The 18,968-nt window shown below is 38.6% G+C and overlaps 1 protein-coding gene across 2 annotated transcripts; it reads right to left on the reverse strand.

Annotated features, from left to right (window-relative positions):
• Positions 1-1,829: 1,829 nt before the first annotated feature.
• LOC135461758 (zinc finger protein 511-like) lies at positions 1,830-9,157 on the reverse strand. 2 transcript variants are annotated; one of them, XM_064738984.1, is made up of 6 exons: positions 8,849-9,157; positions 8,134-8,193; positions 6,963-7,104; positions 6,204-6,331; positions 4,546-4,692; positions 1,830-3,999 (listed from the first exon to the last, which is right to left on the reverse strand). In XM_064738984.1, exons 1-6 carry the CDS (start codon positions 9,013-9,015, stop codon positions 3,807-3,809), a joined length of 837 nt encoding a protein of 278 aa, XP_064595054.1. In that variant the 5' UTR covers positions 9,016-9,157; the 3' UTR covers positions 1,830-3,806. The 2 variants fall into 2 exon arrangements, with proteins under 2 accessions (XP_064595054.1, XP_064595053.1); XM_064738983.1 differs by having other exon boundaries at positions 4,546-4,698.
• Positions 9,158-18,968: the final 9,811 nt, after the last annotated feature.

The following is an 18,968-nucleotide window of genomic DNA, read 5'->3' on the forward strand; positions in this document are numbered from 1 at the left end:
TCACAAATGATCTGTCAGGATTGGCACATCTCTCGGTGTGACACAGAAGACTAGTGATTATTTCGTATTGAGCGTCGAGAGACAGCGTATAAATGGGATGTACTGTGTCACTTCCTGGTAATGAATCAGCCGACTTTTGGTCAAAGGTATCTCTCATCTGACAGCTTATGGCATCACATTAACTCATGTAGATTTATGGTTAATTAGGCTTCTAGGTACAGACCTGCCGAAGACTTTAATTAGGCCTACAATGAGCCCAATTTAAAAGTTATGTTAGCGTGTCATTAACTCCGTCCTTATGGTCCAATTTATGACAAGTTTTGCAGTAACAATCGTTGATGTGCCAAATGTGATATCATAATGGTGTGATATCACACCATACTGCATTTATGTTTATCCACGAAGACGGATTTTGGTGTTGTCCAAGTGGAAGTCTAATTTTTACGCTGTCCTATTATTCCTATATAAAATGTAATACAATGTAATACATTTTATATGTGTAACACACATTTACAGAAAAGGGTTAAATTTCTGCAAAATTCTGTTTTGTGATTAACAATTGGTCATCTGATAAATAGTCCATCAGTTTTACATCCCAGCTTCCCAGTTTGGGTAGGGTGTGTGGCCATTAAGTGTAACCCATCTAAGCAGCACGGAAGATTAAAACGTATACACAAGGTACACAAGTAAAGCAGATTCCGTGACACTTATCAGTTAACGACAGTATTTTCATAATAATATATAAGACTACAGCAAGTAATACCAGAGAGGCGACAACAGTGTGACAGTTGCTGGCAAACGGTCACTCCAATCCCCAATCGATACGACAACGGCCTGCCTGTATAACAAATCAAGAATGTTTTACCTCCTCCAAGGTGATCAGCTGATCCGGTTTCTATTTAGACAGAAAACTGTGTCAATGAATATCAATGGACATACGATGAAACACTTACTTTTAATTTTGTCGATGCTATACTTGATGGCAACTAGCGGATGCTCAGTAGCTCCGCTTCCCTCCAATTACGGATAATTTTGTCAGGATTTGATCGTTGACTTTGTCCATATACACCATACGTATTTCAGCATATGTATATATGTATGCCTGGGGTTGTACGTCGTATGGTTAACAATTTTTCAATGATATGACCACGAGGAGTCATTAGGTATGCGTCTCCAGAGCGAGTCCATGCCGCAAAAGTGTTGTCACCACTGAAGTATCATGCCGAAGACACCTGACAGTACATCCACCCTGTCGCAATATGCTGACATCGGGAAAACCAGACCTGTTTCCTCGCTATAACCCATCAGAGCTGAGCGTCAAGCTAGGCAACAAGTACCATTTTTAAAGTCTTTGGTATGACCCGATCGGTTTGATCTCGGTTTCCTGTCTTTGAGGCGGACGCTCTAACCATAAGGCCACCGAAGCGATTTCTCTTTTAGGTAAACCAAACATATGAAACTTGGAGTAAATTTGCAAAACCTAATGGAAAATGAGATCACATTTCAGTTTTGGATCCCTCTTCATAGGGTCATAGCTCTGAAAATAATGGGCACGTACCCCATACACAACTCAGCATGCATGTACATGCATGTACTGTATTTCACCTAAAGATCAGGTAAAAATGCAGGTAAAGATACACAGAAAGGCATTAAGATGATACATTTGATGTCAAGTTTTTCTCGTAATCAATTAAACTTCACAAAAAACTGTATAGCTGTCGTACAAGGGGGATAAATCAAAATTTGTCACCAGAAAAATGCTTAAGTTTAGGTGTGTACAGAATACAATGTGTGGTTTCAAAATATCCGTGAAATTTGGAGAAAACCCATTATAACCGTATTGATTTATTTTGTTTATTTGATTACTGTTCAACACCAAGCGAATGCATAGAGAGTGAGGGAATCTATAAATTGCCTGCCTAGGGTAAGTCAACATGAGCTTCAAACTCGAACATCATGTGTCCTTGATAATGAAGCCCAAGAACAGTGGTGGGAGAATTGAATGCCGCTTGCACTGAACCAACATCAACTTATCAACTTAACATACTTAATGTTGTTAAACACCACTCTCAAGAACTTTCAACCTTCATGATGGAGGCCAGTTTTGTGGTGGAGAAAACTGAAGTGCGAATTTTCCCAGGTGCAATATATGTCATACTGATGGAAAGCAACTAAGTGGTCTCCAGGGAACATCAAGGTCAGATGGTAGACTACACAAGTGAACACTGTAACAACCAAAGCCCCAAGAATATCAGAAAAATCCTGAAAATCCCCTGTCCGAGCCTTGGATTGAACCCATGTCCCATATTTCCCAGATATTGAAAGACAAGTAACTCCTCTAGATATTGACCTCTAAGATCTTTTGTCCTGTCCTCTATAAGCCCAGGCTGGGCGAGCAAGAACTGCTACATTTAGTTCTAATTGTCCTGTGTTCCACTTCACAAAATTTTCAATTTCTGCCTCAGTATCCTTTTTCAAAAAATATGTTTCCTGCCGCAGGCCTTAATAGTTAGTGACAACAACATTTGTGAGTTGTTTTTGAGGAAATACCAAATGGGTTTGGTTTTTTTCACAATTTTCTTACAGGCCACACCAATTTAGATTGTTGTATTATGGGCAGAATAAATCTTTTTACAATGTCAGAGAGGAGGGTACAAAAATATATAGGAAACTTAAAAATCGGCTAATTTGTGAGAAATCTGGACTTGGCCAGAAATTATAACAATCAAAAATGTTAGTGTTACCTGGAAGTAAAACAGCATTTTGTAATATACAGTGCATATATCAATGAAGAGAGCATATAAACAGGCATCAACTAGTCCATGACAGTAACCCCTTTTTGACATCCGCAATAACAATATTTATTTATTATTTATTTAATTGGTGATTTACGCTGTAATCAAGAATATTTCATTTTTTAAAACTGTAACCAGCATGATAGTGGAAGGAAACCAGGCAGAGCCCGGGGGAAGACCACAACCATCCGCAGGCTCTTGACAGACTTCCCCACGTACAGCCGCAGAGGAAGCCCGTATGAGCTGGACTTGAACTCACAGCGACCGCATAAGTGAGAGGCTCCTGGGTCACTGAGCCAACAACAATATTAAAACAGCATAATTTTTTAAATAATTCAAATTCTTCAAATGAAATTTTATTTGGATGTTTTCAAACCTAAGAAAATTGAACAGACTAGCAGCATATTATAAATCAAATGGAATAAATTGTCTGCATTTACCACCAAACATTTCTTAAACTTCACATGTTCCCCCGGGCTATGCCCGGTTTCCTCCCACCATAATGCTGGCTGCCGTCATATAAGTGAAACATTCTTGAGTCCGGCATAAAACACCAATCAAATAAAATAAACTTCACATGTATTTCACGTTTTGTAAGCAGACAGGGAATTCATTTTAGTATGGATACATGTATGAATTTGAACAGTAAATCTCTCAAATTTATCATGTCTGTGGATATGAAAAGAAGCACCAAAAAGTGTCATTATTCCAGACTTCTGTGAACTCCAGACTCCTAGAAAAGCAGCACCAGAGAGCTTATTTCACGAAGGCCTTTCACATTCAGATTTAATACTCCCAAATGACTCTTGCCTTCAAGGTCTTCGTGAAAATAACACAGCAATAGTTTCATCACGTTTCAGATTTTCCCCACTGAATCTTCAAACACTAGATTATAAAGAAATATCTGGAAAAGATCTAGTATACATGTACTTCTGCATTCAAATCATCTACTCCAAGAATTTCCTGCAACTTTTTCTCCATTTAATTGTTCCCACTATCAGCATCCTGACATCACGTATTCAGTGCTGAGGCCAGATCACCCATATTGACTGCCTCTATGTCCACGGTTGTGTCCATCTCCATCACCTCTCCAGCTTTTTGGTGCCAGTGACTGGCCTTTGCGTGCGAACCCCTGACCCTGCCTCGGCCTCGGCGGTGAAACCCACGGGAAACTCCTTGACCAAATGTGATGGATTTAGGAACACTGCAGAACAAGCAAGATGATGAGTGTTTAATGACAACGTGCAGTCCACATCATTTTACAATGGAATCTTTTCATTACATGACTGAGATTTAAAACTGTACACAAAAATATTTCACTCATGACGACAGTCAGATTTATGGTACACAGAACAGAACATGTAATTGAAAAAGAACATTGAAAAACATTGTCCATAAAAATACCACACATGTGAACATTAACATATTCTTATTTATGGTTACAGCAAGCCCACTCACTTGCCAACATTAAACAAACCACTTAGTAAATATCACAGCTAAAGACACTAGGTTGAGTTTTCCAAATGTTCATGTATGTAATAAACGTTTTCATGGAGTTTATTTATTTATCTGATTGGTGTTTTAAGTCATTCTTAATTTCACATATATGACAGCATCCAGGAGGTGGGAGGAAACCACGCAGAAACCCACAGCCATCAGACAGCAGGTTGTTGGTCCTATGTCACTTGACTTAGTAATTTCAGAAGTAAAGGTTTACTTGATTGGAGTGAGTGTGGCTGACTGAGCTTACTTGTGGCTGAACACCCTCCTGGGCTGTCTGTCTTGACTCCCAGGCTGAGTTGTGAGTTGGGGTGCTCTGGCAAACCCTGGGTGGCATACGGACTCACTCTCCATGGGTTCTACACCATTTTCAGGGTCCTTTGCTGGCTGCATACACCTGTATCTGACAAACACCCACAGATCTACAAGCCCCGGGATCACAAAGATGTTAGACTTGAGTCAAAATATCAAATGACTTTAAAATTGTCATTTCTTACTTAAGATCAAAATATTGCTTGAAAACTTAAAGTCTGGGTAAACTAATGTAAAACAAATTTCAGCTATAATAAAAGACAGGAACATACCCAGATTAATTATCCAAATTTTGACTTAAGTCTAAGTTTGCCTTGTGATCCTGGGGCCAGGTTTACACACAAGCATCCAATACAGCTTATAAATTCAAGTCATCAATAATCCCACAGGAGTCATTCAACTGTAAATTTTAAACTAGAATCTGGATGTCCAAAATACCACCATTCCATCCTCCAACATTTCCAAGAATAAAAGAAAGCAAACTGAAATAATAATCAGTCATTTTATTAAGCATGTAGATGTTTAGATGATACAAAGATATACACAAATCCATTACCATAATGCATTAAGTGCCTGAATGGCAGTAATTACCCAATTAAAATTAGACTTAAATATGATAAGGAAGATGTACATTTCATGGATTTAAGTTTAGTACTTTTGCAAGAGTGGCATAGACAAGTTTCATAAAAATTGGCACAGTAGTTTGACCCCCTAACCCCACCTCAAGATATACTAGAAACAAAATTCTAAAGGATTTAAAATATATCCTTCTACTAGTTAAAGTTTTAAGCCAAGAAGTAGAAAACTTAAATTCTGAAACTGAAAGTTGTTGAAGCTCATAATTTCTAAATGGAATTCTGCTGCTACTATCATGCAGTATGAACAGAGATCCTACGGACTAAACAAGAACTTAGAAGCTTACGGTGTACAGTATTTCACCTGAAGTTTGGTACGTAAAAATCCTGAAGCAGCTAAAGCCTTAAAATGATACTTTTGATGCCAAAACTTAAAATTTTCTGTTAAGAAATAAACCAAACTTTACAATAAATTCTTTAAGATTTATTTATTTATTTATCAGGGGCCTCCATGGCTCAGTTAGTTAGTGCGCTATCGCAGTGTAATGACCCAGGAGCCTCTCACCAATGCGGTCGCTGTGAGTTCAAGTCCAGCTCATGCTGGCTTCCTCTCCAGCCATAAGTGGGAAGGTCTGCCAGCAACCTGTGGATGGTCGTGGGTTTCCCCCATGTTCTGCCCAGGTTTCCTCCCACCATAATGCTGGCCACTTTCGTATAAGTGAAATATTCTTGAGTAGGGTGTAAAACACCAATCAAATAAATCATTAAATATTTATCTGATTGGGGTTTAATGCTGTACTCAACAGCGGCAATCATTATCATGGGAGGAAACTCCGCAGAGCCTGGGGAAACCCCATTACCAAGTTGGCTGACCTTCCCATATATGGGTGGAGAGGATACAATACTAGTTTATCTTTTAAAGCCAAGAGGAAGTAAGTAAAAAAACAAACAATCTGAAGTGAGACAAATAAATACATGGAATTCTGCTTAAAAGGTAAGAAAATTAAGACTGAATGCTTACCTTGAGTGTGCTTTCTTCTCCCTGTGGAAGCGGAAACTGGCTGGGTAATGATGAACTTTCACTAAGTGATCCTTTCTCAGCAGAGGTGAGGGAAACTTTTCATAACATTCCTCTACTAGGCACTGAAACTGTAAAAGTACCCTCATGTAAAATATTTCTCAAAAAACAAATACAGAGCTGACACAAATTCATAAAGACAGATTTTGATGTACATGTATAAAAAGAGGCGGTGCATGTCATCGTCTTAACAATTTCTGATATTTACCTAAGGCAGGTAGATATCAAAATTTGTATAAAATTATGAAAAGAAGCCGCTAAAAGAAGATGTCTCGCCAACTTTTCCCCTTCACCTGAGGCAGGTAAATATCAGGAATTCTTTAATACAGACCTTGAATTTAACTGAACTGGGTGATGATTTGATCCCAGTTTCTGATAGCAACCTTTTCATTCACCTGCTTTGACAGCATTAGTATGAGCCATTCAGGTTGTCTTATAAGCAGTTCACTGGTTGTCAAAAGTCTTCCACCAAAACACCCAAGAGTGCTCTGCAGGAAAGAACCTGCAGTTACTTGCTAAAGGCCAGTAGTTTACTCACAGTCCTTTGGTTTCCTCCATCCATTAGCCTATAAACAACTTCTGTAAAAATGAAATATTTTTAGTATAGTGTTAAACACCAATCAATCAATCAAACAAAACAAAAGAAAACAAGGCAAATGAAGTCTATACTGCAGTTATTATGAAAAAGAGAATGTCACTGACCATGTTTTGTTTGGTAGAAAGCACTTCAAACATGCTGTCATGTGTTTCCAGGATGTGGAGCTCTAAGAGACGATTGGAAGGGAAAGACCTGCCACATGACCCACAACTGTTCCTGTGGTTAGAGTTGTAGTGGGCTTCATAGCTGAAACATACATGTACACGATACACTTACTACACGGGGAGAAAGGAGCCATGATAAAGAAAACAACAACAATCGCAATTAAAATTATAACCATTTGGAATTAACTGCGTCCTGAGAAATTGTAAGAAACCTGCAAGAAACCAACAATGGTAATAAAGAATTTGAAACATTTGGAATGAACCGTATCCAAACGATATTTTCAAATGGCTGTTTTCACCTTGCCACAGTTTGTCTACAGGAGCTTCACATATCCCCTGTTGACATGGTCATGGCCAACAAAGTCACAGAACATTTACAATGTACATATTTCTGTGTAAGGACCACTAACCGCAGGCAGATTGGTCTCTGCCTGTCATTAGCCTTTACGCCTTCTTCCAAACACTATGTTGTTCACAGGTGAAATGACATCAAAAATTATGTCACTGTATGCACATTTCTGGAGATAATCATACCCATTACCGTGTATTCACAAACTTGGAAAGTTGTGTTCAAAAGTTTAAGCAGCTAGGGATAGAATAATGAAAAATAAGCTTTTTTCTAATAGAAGATACTTCACCAACTTTCAACAGTACACTGATAAAAACAAATCAAGCAGAAAGTAATGGCTTTACGACAGTAAATTATTGACTTCCATCTGATAATATCATGAAAGCAACAATTACACATAAAGCAACACGGGGCAATCAAAACCTCAGACAGTTTTTGCCAAAAATTCATATTTGGAAATCAAATCACATTTACCAATCAAATTATTGCCTTTACAGTAAATATCACTTGTTCATGTCCTATTTATAGTGTTAAAATGATTCTAAAGTTTGAAAAAGTTGCAACCTGCTTTACAAATTTTAGGAACTTTTCTACTGATTTTAGACAGTAATATGTACAGTCTTGAAACTGATATACGTGGCAGGTAATTACTTGAGCTATTCTAAAATAAATAGCAAAAAATTTGAATGGATATGAGGTGACAGATTTTTGCCAAAAAATCTTGTTATAAATACCTTCCTGAAAGAAACAAAAAAAGCTTACCTTAAAATGTTATCAAAAGACTTACTGCAGCGAGCAATGGAGCAAACAAACTCTGGTAGCCTGTAAATAAAATAACAAATTTTAATTTTTAATAAATTTCAGATATACTTTGAGGACTTTTTGCTTATATTAAAATAAATTGGTACTCTGACAAAATGAAAATTCCCTCTTCTTCGTATTCACTTACTGTGGATCACATTATTCATTCTTGTGAATACTATTCACGTGCACTTTTTCACTTTTTTAAAAAGAAAATAAACTTCATAAAGTGCAATAGTTCAGTAATGTGCTAAATCATATTCATGTGATAGCAGCACTCAACAAACTGTGGTTACCAAACATTCCTACTGACACTATTTGAATTTGATGAGTTTATACATGTATGACTAACTGCATCATGTGTCCGTGGTTTCACAAGTACATGTATTTCCCAGATGTTTTGTGCAGAACGAAAGTTATTTATTTGATTGGTATTCTATACACTGACAACCTGGCATTACATGAAAGCCTCCTACAAACTAAAGTGGATATGACACAACATCCAAAATATTGTAAATGCATGTACATATAATATACCATCAATTCTGCATTACACCCAGCAATGTAGCATCACTGAACAACAGGACCAAATGGGCAAAGCAGGAAGTTTACCTGGGAGCCAATCTTGTCTTTTCACCTTAACAGTACCAGTCCATTTGATAATCCTCAGACCCACCTGTGACAGAAAAAATCCTCCTGCTCTGCAAAGGGAATCTGCTTACCGGCCAAACAACACACCAAATCCCCATCCTCAAAAAAAGGATCAGTTGGATGTCTTCTTCTTTTCTGTATCTGCCAGCTCCAGCTTAAGCCTTTTAACAACTTCTCACGAACAGCACCCATCTCAATTCACAGAGACACCTGCCTTAAGTTCTGGGCTCAGAAGAGAAAAAGGAGAGGGCTTGGTGAAATGTAAGATAACTTTTGTCACAGAATTGAGTATTTATTTTTCTGCCAAAGGAAAAGCCAGCTTGTCCATCATATCATCGATTTTGTCCTGGAGGACATCCAAAATATCAGCTGATATGAAGAGATGGGTCTCGTCCAAGTCCTGTATCACAAACTTGCGACCAAAAGCATTCGTATCATCCATGTGCAGCAGAAATTGTTTCATTGCTGGGTCACACTCAACCAGGATTCCTTTCATAACATTCACCATGGTGACTTGTCATTGGGCTTCTTTGCAATCAACAACCTCAATCTGTGATGGATTCTGCTCCAACGTCCAACAAAACAGAATTTTATTTCTAAAAAGAAAAAAGAAAAAAACTGAAATTCAGCCTGATCAAGGACATGCTGTTGTCAAATAGCCAGCCATCACAATGACACAGCAGATGCATAATGCGAGCTCATGCACGTTCTAACAGGTGACACAAAGCGCAGTTCCTTGTAAACTATCTTTGATAACTATGAGTTTACAGTAGCTGAGTGCTAATGGCACCGCTGATCCAACCCACAGTAAAATCATGCCTTTCAGTCACGTTTGTTTATAGCCCCCACTTTGTTTCTGCGTGAGCTCTCAGACTCTTGAAATGCTGAATCGGCTTAATTGCAGGGATGCATTCAATCTTGCTCTGACCAGTGATGAATGTGATGCAACAATACAAGGCTTTCAGTATGGTATTGTCCTCTTTCTGGTTTGTTGAATGAATAGGAAAATTGAGCAAAAGATTTGAATACTGTTCAAACTGTGGTACTATAAATAATGCAAACCATTTTTAAAATGTGAAAATGATTACAGTGCAAAAAGGGGACTATCTGTCCTTCGAAAATCTTGTAAATCATGTTTTCTGAAAGTATTGCTTTTGCTACACATACATGATGATGATGTATCATACCAGTACAAGTCCAATACAGAACAATCAACTGACATAAGTTTGCTGAATAATCCCCTGTATCAGCGTTTCAATGGTCTTGCGAGTTCTGGCAGATATCATCGAGACAGATGGAAGCTGCCGTAAACTACCGCAGCTAAGAGACGTGATTTTACGTTAGGTGCCAATGGCGCTGTTGAGTCGACGTACAGATCATACTCCTGACAGCGCATGCATCCCTCTCTACCTTTTGCTTTACATCACTGCCACCACTAGACAAGTTTCACCTTTGGAGCATGTGAGACGCACATTGACCTGTTTAGGATTAGCCTCATCACTTGCATCCTCCCGCGGACCTATTTAGCCAGCATTCATTATTAAATTGTGTTAGCTGTTGGTTAGAATCATGCTGCACATTCTCCAGATAAAGAGAACACATGTGTATAATGTATTATTACAGATGAAGGTTGAGACAGATTGTTTGTGTTTTCTGACATCAATTCTTGCCTGATCACCAGGACACCAGTGACTTCAGCGTTGTTTAAGATTTCTGTCGAAAAATTTGCTATTGGTGGCAGTCATGTAAAGTGAAAAATGGAGAGCGACCCATGTACTGTAGGAGGTATGCAGACAGATGTGTATTCAACATAACTACCGTAAAATAATTTTTCTTTCTACATTTGTTTGCGAGAGCTTCCAGCTGTCTCGCAAGTATCTGTATGAACTCGCAAGACCTCTGAATAGTGGCCTTGTATAGACAGAACAGCAAAAAAATGGAACATGATCTGTAACCTTAATTTGCTGAAGCCTTGTTCCAAGGCTTCAGTATAATAAACTGTTTCGAAATAAGTTCAGATTTAAAAGATGAGGATCAAATAAAGCTGCTCAAAATTTTAAAGCTGTTTTCTCATGACTAAATAGGTCAATCGTTCAATTCATCATACTATCTTCTTGTACACCAAGATGACTCGGTCCTCTTTTATAAACATTACCAAGGATTATTTAATGCCCAGCTTTCGAGATCCGGAGACTTAAATTGTAAGTGTATAAAATAAGTATGTCTTTCGTACTTTTATCTCACTAGCATTACATATCGATAAAGAGTTACTATATGTTACAAACACAAACTAATTTGTCTAATTTAAATATCCGTAAAATTCTTCGCCGTTGTATTACACGTTCGATCGTACCTGCCGCATATCAGAGAATCCGTCAACCAGCGCCCTCTGTCGACAATTCGTGTTATGAACTCCGCAGTCATTGTGGCGTACTTCATGATCGTCTCTTCTACGTTCGCGCCGGCGACATGTGAATCCCATTCGTTCGACCGCACGAGCCGTAAATTCCATAGTGCGGTTAATACACCTAGGACCGTAACTTAAATAGTTGATACCAAGTAATAGCACATTTTAGGATATCAGTTTTCTTAGGATTATTTTATATGATCAGAACCGACTTCTGATATTATAGTTATTTATTTATTTGATTGGTGTTTTACGCCGTATTGAAGAATATTTCACTTATGCGACGGCGGCCAGCATTATGGTGGGAGGAAACGGGGCAGAGCTGGGTCATTCTACCACAACAGTATATTTTATGTCCTAAGGCTCAGACAGCGCTAAACAAGACTATTTTCTTCAATATGAGATTGAAGATTTGCAGGAGTATGAAATACAAGACAATAACTGCTAAAATGTACTAGTTTGGCTTTAAAAAAGAGGCAAATAACATGCTTTATGAATTGATTTAGTTTTGTGGTGTTGGTAAAATGGCATGTCCCACAGTGAGTTTTGTATTAAAACATTACTTAAAATGTTCTTTTTTTGTGGAATTTCTATCTCCAGCCAAAATCAGTTGTTGCCGTTAGCATTGAATAATATATGTAATAAGAAAACTACGTTGAAAATGTATAAATGCATTAAAAACAGCCTGTGAAAATGATGTCCCTTAGTGCTGTGTCAACTACGTTACCATGACACTTTCTGGTGAGCTTAACAAGAGTTACATGCCCTTGATGGCAACCAGATCCCCCGGGGCAAAGGCGGGAAATTGCTGATCTTCAAAGTCAGGTTTGGTAAGTTTCTATGCATTTTTCGCCAAAAACTGTTGATTAATGGCTCAACCTAAATGATCTGTCACTTAAATATGTCAACTATGTTACCGTGATATTTTGCCAGTCAAAGGTTTTACCTGAAAAAGTAATTAACAGTCTGATATATCTGATGTAATCAAATGCCTTTCACCTTAAGTAACTTCCATTGTCTGTGTACAGCACGGAGTTGTTGTTGTTTTTGTGCAGTTCTGTCAACAACGTTACTGTCAACTACGTTACCCTGTACCTGGTAACGTGAGTGACATTTGGTAACGTTGTTGACATTTTAGATTAAAAGCTAAAGCGTAACCTAGTACTATTTATTCTTATCAGAGCAGTGCGTCATAAAAGTCTGTTTTTGTTGCAGAAGAACTTTTCAAGAAGCATATACGGCAGGAATATGCCCCTATCTGCTGCAGAAAAACAGTGTCGATATAGACAACGTCGAGATGCAGATCCTGAGCGCAGAAATAACTTCTTACAGAAGGAAAGACGGAGATGCCGCATGATAACAAAGGAAAGTCAGCATCCAGACTGAATGTTGATCAGTTGACTGACAGGGAGAGGCGAAATAGACGAAAGTACTGGAGAAAAAAACAACAAACTCATAGGGCAACGCAGAAGTCAGCACGAAATATTATGACCCCTCCATGCAGCCCTGACGATAATGGAAACGGCAGGTATGTGTAGCTGATTAAGTTGTATTGTCTTCCTGTGAGATAGGCCCAACGTGTGTATTACAAAAGCTGACAAATGGCAGATATGGCAATCCGAAATCAATTCTTGATTTTGTTACAGTTAGAGTTTTAGTATATATGTGCGCACAAAAGCTAAAGTATTATTTCTCATGGTTGTGTTTCAGAAGAGAAAGTGGACTTAGAAGGCGAAGGGCTAGGGCTAAACGCTCTAAGGACATGAAAGACTTGACAGAAGCATTACAGCAGGAGAAGAGGCGTGCAGAGCGCTACACAAAGCGATACAACCGTCTTCTCAATCGCACATCAGACAGCCCTAGAAGTAAAACTCGTCAGTTACTAAGGAACTTTCATGTTGGGAAATCTGTCAGACAAACACTAAATTTCCACTTTGCCCTAGTCAGCGACCTGAAAGCCAAATACAAGGCGTCGCATCATGAGAGGAGGAAACAAATGGTGGCACGACTTTTGACTGGGAAAATAGTCAAACAGTATCGATTCCAGAAATTTGCGGAAGAAACTTTTGGCTTTTCCCAAAGAAGATGGAAACATCTAGTCACTGGCTCCACGTGTAATGCAGACCCTTTTGATTTTAAGAAACGGAAGATGGCAGCGTGGGCCTCAAAGTTGGCATCACGTGCTCGATCCTTTTACATCCGGGATGACGTATCACGTATAACAGCTGGGAAAAAGGAGACAAAAACCCGAAATAAGCAGAAAATGCAGAAACGCTTTCTATGCGACAGCTTGAAGGTGCTTCACATGAAATTTCTTTCAGAGAGCCCAAACATGAAGATATCATATTCTCTCTTCTGTCGGTTGCGACCGTTTTGGGTAATTATACCGTCCTCAAAGGACAGAGAAACCTGTCTGTGTTAGTAAAGTTGCACAAGTCGTCTTTGGCCAGAAATAAAGTATGTGTCATCTACAGATTAAATGAAGACTCTCTTTTATTCTCTTCAAATGAGTAAAACCTCAATGCAGAATTACCAACCCCGATAGCTCAGTTGGTAAGGGCGCTCGCTTCAGGTCCGGGAGATCCAGGATCAAACCTCTGTCAGGTCACACCTAAGACCTTAAAAGAGGTAGTTGCAGCTTCCTTGCCAAACGCCCGGCATTTAGGGGATAGTGAAACGCCTGGTTGGCCTTACCAGTATAATGGTTCGGATGAGAGGGTTTGTTGGGTGCCTTTGGCAAGTCATCTCGGTGACACAGCACCTTATAAAAGAGCGGTGGAAATCCGCCCTGCAACAAGGAGGTACATAACATGTGCACACACCCTAATGACTCCTCGTCGTCATGTGACTGAAATATTGTTGGTACGACTTTAACCCTAAGCATTCATTCATTCAATGCAGAATTCTGCTATTTTTATATCGTTTCGATGTTAACCGGTGTTATAATGTTTGGAAGACTCCCACCATGAACAAGATCGCAGTGTCCAAAGTTCCTCTGCTTGAAATATTTTTTGGGCCTGAATCGCAATATACATGTATGTGTTGGCGCTGCTCTGCATGTGGCTGTACGTGGAGTTGTACTTTAACAAGGTCCATTGCATATCACGTGTGGTTCATAACTCCACTTTCCAGATACACTGGTCGCTATCATGTGAGACTCCGTGAAAAATTCTTGTTGTGGTGTAAAACAACAACCAATCAAATCAATAACCTGTTGTATGTTGAAATCTCTTGGGTAAGAAAAACAGATTTTGGTCTCCACACACAGGTACTGTGTTACTTTTGTCAACAACGTTACCGGTGTCAACTATGTTACCAGAGCTGTCCACTACGTTACCACACATAAAACACTTATTCAATACTAATGCATAAGCGCACATTGAACGCTCTGGTGTCATTTACAGCGGCTCCGTACACTTCTTTGTTTGTATAAACATCTTTGTCAGAATTGACATTGTATGCCTTCTGAGTGCATTGACTGGGTGCATATATTGTGTTTGGGGTCCTGAATTGGGTATAAATAGTCAAAATATCAAAACCATCCAAAATCCCGGTTACATTATCATATGTTATCGTGCTAAGGACACTTAATTATTAACATCATAGGGTATGTAAATATGCATTATCGACGTTTGGCATTCTCTCAGGTAGAAGTTTGTCGGTAACGTTGTTGACAGAGGTTTGATCTCAAGCGGAAGGAAAGTTTGTAAAAAATCACTAGATATGGAGTTTGATGTTGCACATTGTGGCATATGAACGAGTAAATATATACAAATCAGGGAAATGAAGTTCAATCAGTTCCTTCAGCTAAAAATTATGAACTATTGGCCAGACTAAAATATACCCTTACGGTAGAATGACCCAGCTGCCGAAGGCAGGAGAGGAAGCCAGAATGAGCTGGACTTGAATTCACATCGACCGCATTGGTTCTGATATTATAATATGGCCTATTATCTAAATGAATCCATATAGGCCTACTTATATAGTTCAATCAATTCAATTACGTTGAGCTATATTTTCAACAATTTCTGATATTTACCTGAGGCAGGTATAAATGACAAGGCCTATGTACATTAGGTACAGACCCTGGGCTTATGTGTATATACTGTAGTTTGTTGTGAAAAAAGGCTTTATTTTTACACGCCATGTAAATAAGACATTTTTTTTCCTCTAGCTTATGCGTACCATGCAGATACCGACAGGCTACAGCAAACGCGATCAATTATATAACACATTGTTATATCTATACATATACCTTCACAACGCATCGAAAAAAGGTAAATAATAGGCCTCCCGAACCAGCCCACATGTACATGTCGATCGATATCCCGCGGAGGTAATTAAGTTGATTAGCCTGCCTCCACTTGGCGCAATTTTAGGGCTAACCTCCACTTCTTTTCTGTATTTTTAATTCTATGCATTGTCTCACTTAAAATACTTTTCGGGAAAGGTACGTCGATGTAGACGTTTTCTACATCTCACGCAGGCTCTAATTCTTGTGTTTTTGGAAGTCAGTTTATTACCTCTTGTCATTCTCTTTGCATAAGGCACATGTGTACATGTTTATTATATAGGTCCGCATGCAGGCCTACATGTAGGCTATGTATAGGCCCTATGTGTTTCTACAACAATAATTTGGGGGTGATTTTCTTGCAAAAATCTGATTGAATAAAATACTATGGTTGAAATTACCACCGATGAAATACAATTGGAAAATGATAAGCCCGTGCAGAATGACTAAAACAACTTCAAAGATAAGGTCCGGGATGGATAGGCCTATGTCAATCCACTGATGGCTTGGTTTAAAGCCGTCACGTTTGAGCAAGCTACTGTCACTGTACGGTTATACTTCATCGCAAAAGCATAGGTCCTTGCAATTGTGTTTTACAGGGACACAGTGACGTTTGCAGATCTACAAAATTTTCTTTGCCCGGCGTGTCAGACTGGGCTGAAAATAAAGCGAATGTTGGGTACACTTCTTTGTTCGTTGTTTCCTTCAATAAACATTTCAAAAATTTTTACTAGCTTCACAGAGACACAGAACGAATAACTCGTTTGTCGTTTCTTCGAGAAAGAAACAGCTATATACTATCTTGTTATCTGTTGAGACAACTATATATGTAGGCCTATAATATAAAGCTGTACATTCCGCATGCGTTCCATCTTCAGTGAAGTATTTCATTGCTACATCATTTTAGGTGTCATTTTTGTATGTGTTCATTATTCGATTTCTGAGGGACTATTCCGGTGCTTTCCTTCATATGACACGGGTAAGCGGTCTATATTTAGGATATACATGTATAGGGCCTTTAGATATCAACCGGATCTTGAAGCTGCTTGCGTACATGCGGCCCATAAACATGCACAGAACCCAACGCGCATGGGTGAGTGAATAACACTGGTTTCGTGACGTAAGGGTAGGTAGAACGAATCAAAAACTGCCGTGTCTTAATTCCTGCTTGCTATAACAGCAAAGTATATTCAGTAGGAATACAGCGTTGGCCAATATACATGGATTGTATAAACACTAGCAGTCATATTAGAGTAATATATTATAGCCTGTGTTAACACGGCTCCAGTATGACTGAATAGTTTTGTTGTATATAGTGTGATTATGTCACGTAAAACCCCTTGTGTTGTTTAATTCTTAACCTTAAGCTTTAAAACATGCGACACTGTATATGGTTCGTGGGGAAAACAAAACACATTAACAATATTTATTTCATTTGACGCGTGATTTTATGCCGTACTTAAGACTATATTCACTTATAGAATGGCGGACAGCTTTATTGTGAGAGGAAAGAGGACAGGGTCATGGAAACCCACGACCATCAGCTAGTGGCTGTCAGACCTGCTCATCAACTACGACCCGAGAGGAAATCCAAAAATGACCTGCACGGAGATCCCCAACAATGAGAATTAATAAGATAACAAAAGTGAACACGTATATATGTTGTTGGGTTTTGTGCACATCTATATTTGTGATCCAAGCTAGGAAATGTTGAATTGAAATATAATGAACTGCAATTTTCATTTAGCGCATGTTAATCATAATTCGTATAAATAGACCTACCATATATATATAGTCATGATATGCCGCTGTATACGTTTATATAGGATTTCTTGTGTGGCATGATTCCGAGACGAGTTAAAGAAAAGGAAATGACAAAGAGCCTTTGTATTTGACAGGGAAGAGTTAAGGATTCAGTCGCATTAGTGATGTCATGCTACCTGAATAAATAAATCTAAAATATGCAGAAAGCTGAATACATGCTGCATGAATGTGGCAAAGGTACAGTGAAAGAAAAGGGAATGGTACAGTGGCTGTACATTCAACAGGGAAGAGCTAGTTAGGGATTCAGACACTTATATATACATAATGCTACAGAGTTCAAGAAAATTATAATGAAGAAAGTGCAGAAAGCTAAATATGCTGAATATATGGCAAAGGTATAGAATCATCCATGGACAATAACTCAAAGTCTGACTGGAACAGTGTAAAGTATAAGCGAGAACAGAGTACATGGCTATGGTATTGCCGCACTTTAAAACTGGAAGTGAATGTGTGGCGTCATGTGAAGTTATTGTCGATCATTTGATTGTGCACTTTGCAAACGCATGGCTGACAGTGACAATTACTCTGTAACAATACAAACTGAGGAAAAGCTATGTAATTCAAAAGACAAAGCAAAAAATCGTGTGACTTTATCGGTTGTTATTTCTGAATTGAGAAGGGTGGAAACCCCTGAAATGTCACATGCAGCCATTTTGTTGTGACGTGCTTGGTAACTTGGTAACTGTTAACCTGGGATTCTGACGATATCCTGGAATACGCCACGTTATATATAGTGGGCTCCTGAAAATCTCATGTACAGGATGAGGAGCCTTCCAACAAAATTTCAAAGAATCACTCAGAATGTCTTAGCATGGCATTACAGCAATTTGTCAGAATCAACGTAAGTTCGTGTCCAACAGGTCTACAGCAAAAGAATTTTTTTAATGTTTTACGGATTTTATCAGTGAATGTTTTACCGATTGGGTGCAATTCGATGCAGTCTATATGGACTTTTCTAAGATGTTTGGCAAAGTTTCATACACTCTCTGCTACTGCTAAAATTTAAATCATTCTGAATCAATGGAAATGTGATAACATGATGTCAGTCCTTTCTCAGCTATTGAATACAGCGGGTTGTTATATATCAATGGTCAACATTGATGTGATGTGTTATCCGCATGGCGTTCCCCAGAGTTCGCTACATGGTCCACTGTTCTTTGTTTCGTATGTAAATAATTGGGGAATAATATAAGATAATGCTAAGATATACAAAACAACTGTGACTCATAATGATTAGGAACTACTCCAGGGTGATACAGCGCATATCCAAAGAGTAAATACATTTAGGAGCATATAGACCTATACGGTAAGTATGGATTAGATTTTCAAATATAACGTCGTTACTGAGTCTAATTTATCGTTCTTAATTTTAGCGAGAGAAAATACCTCCTTGTAAATGTCAAGTCAAAGGTAGCTTCAAATAACTGCGAATATCTGGCTTACAGGTGTGATTCTTTGAGTTTTACTCGTGACTCGTACTGCGCTTTCCATGGGCGAGAAAAATGAGCTATACAAAAGTTTATACGTACTTGTCTGTTGAAATAGATTATAGGAGCCTCGTTTTCACAACAGGAGCTGCTAAGCGTGTCAGAGCTTCCGACGTGAGCTTGTCAACTTTGGGGA

The sequence above is a fragment of the Liolophura sinensis genome, chromosome 1 (assembly GCF_032854445.1).
Source record: "Liolophura sinensis isolate JHLJ2023 chromosome 1, CUHK_Ljap_v2, whole genome shotgun sequence".
NCBI classification, from domain to species: Eukaryota; Metazoa; Mollusca; class Polyplacophora; order Chitonida; family Chitonidae; genus Liolophura; species Liolophura sinensis.

Bases quoted from the DNA above. Each gene is read 5' to 3' on its own strand.
- LOC135461758 (XM_064738983.1), bottom strand. From the start codon at position 9,015: ATGGGTGCTGTTCGTGAGAAGTTGTTAAAAGGCTTAAGCTGGAGCTGG. The intron at 6,332-6,962 runs GTCAGTGACATT...GTACTTTTACAG, and splicing joins TTTCTACCAAACAAAACATG to TTTCAGTGCCTAGTAGAGGA. The intron at 4,699-6,203 runs GTAAGCATTCAG...GGTGTTTGTCAG, and splicing joins GAGAAGAAAGCACACTCAAG to ATACAGGTGTATGCAGCCAG.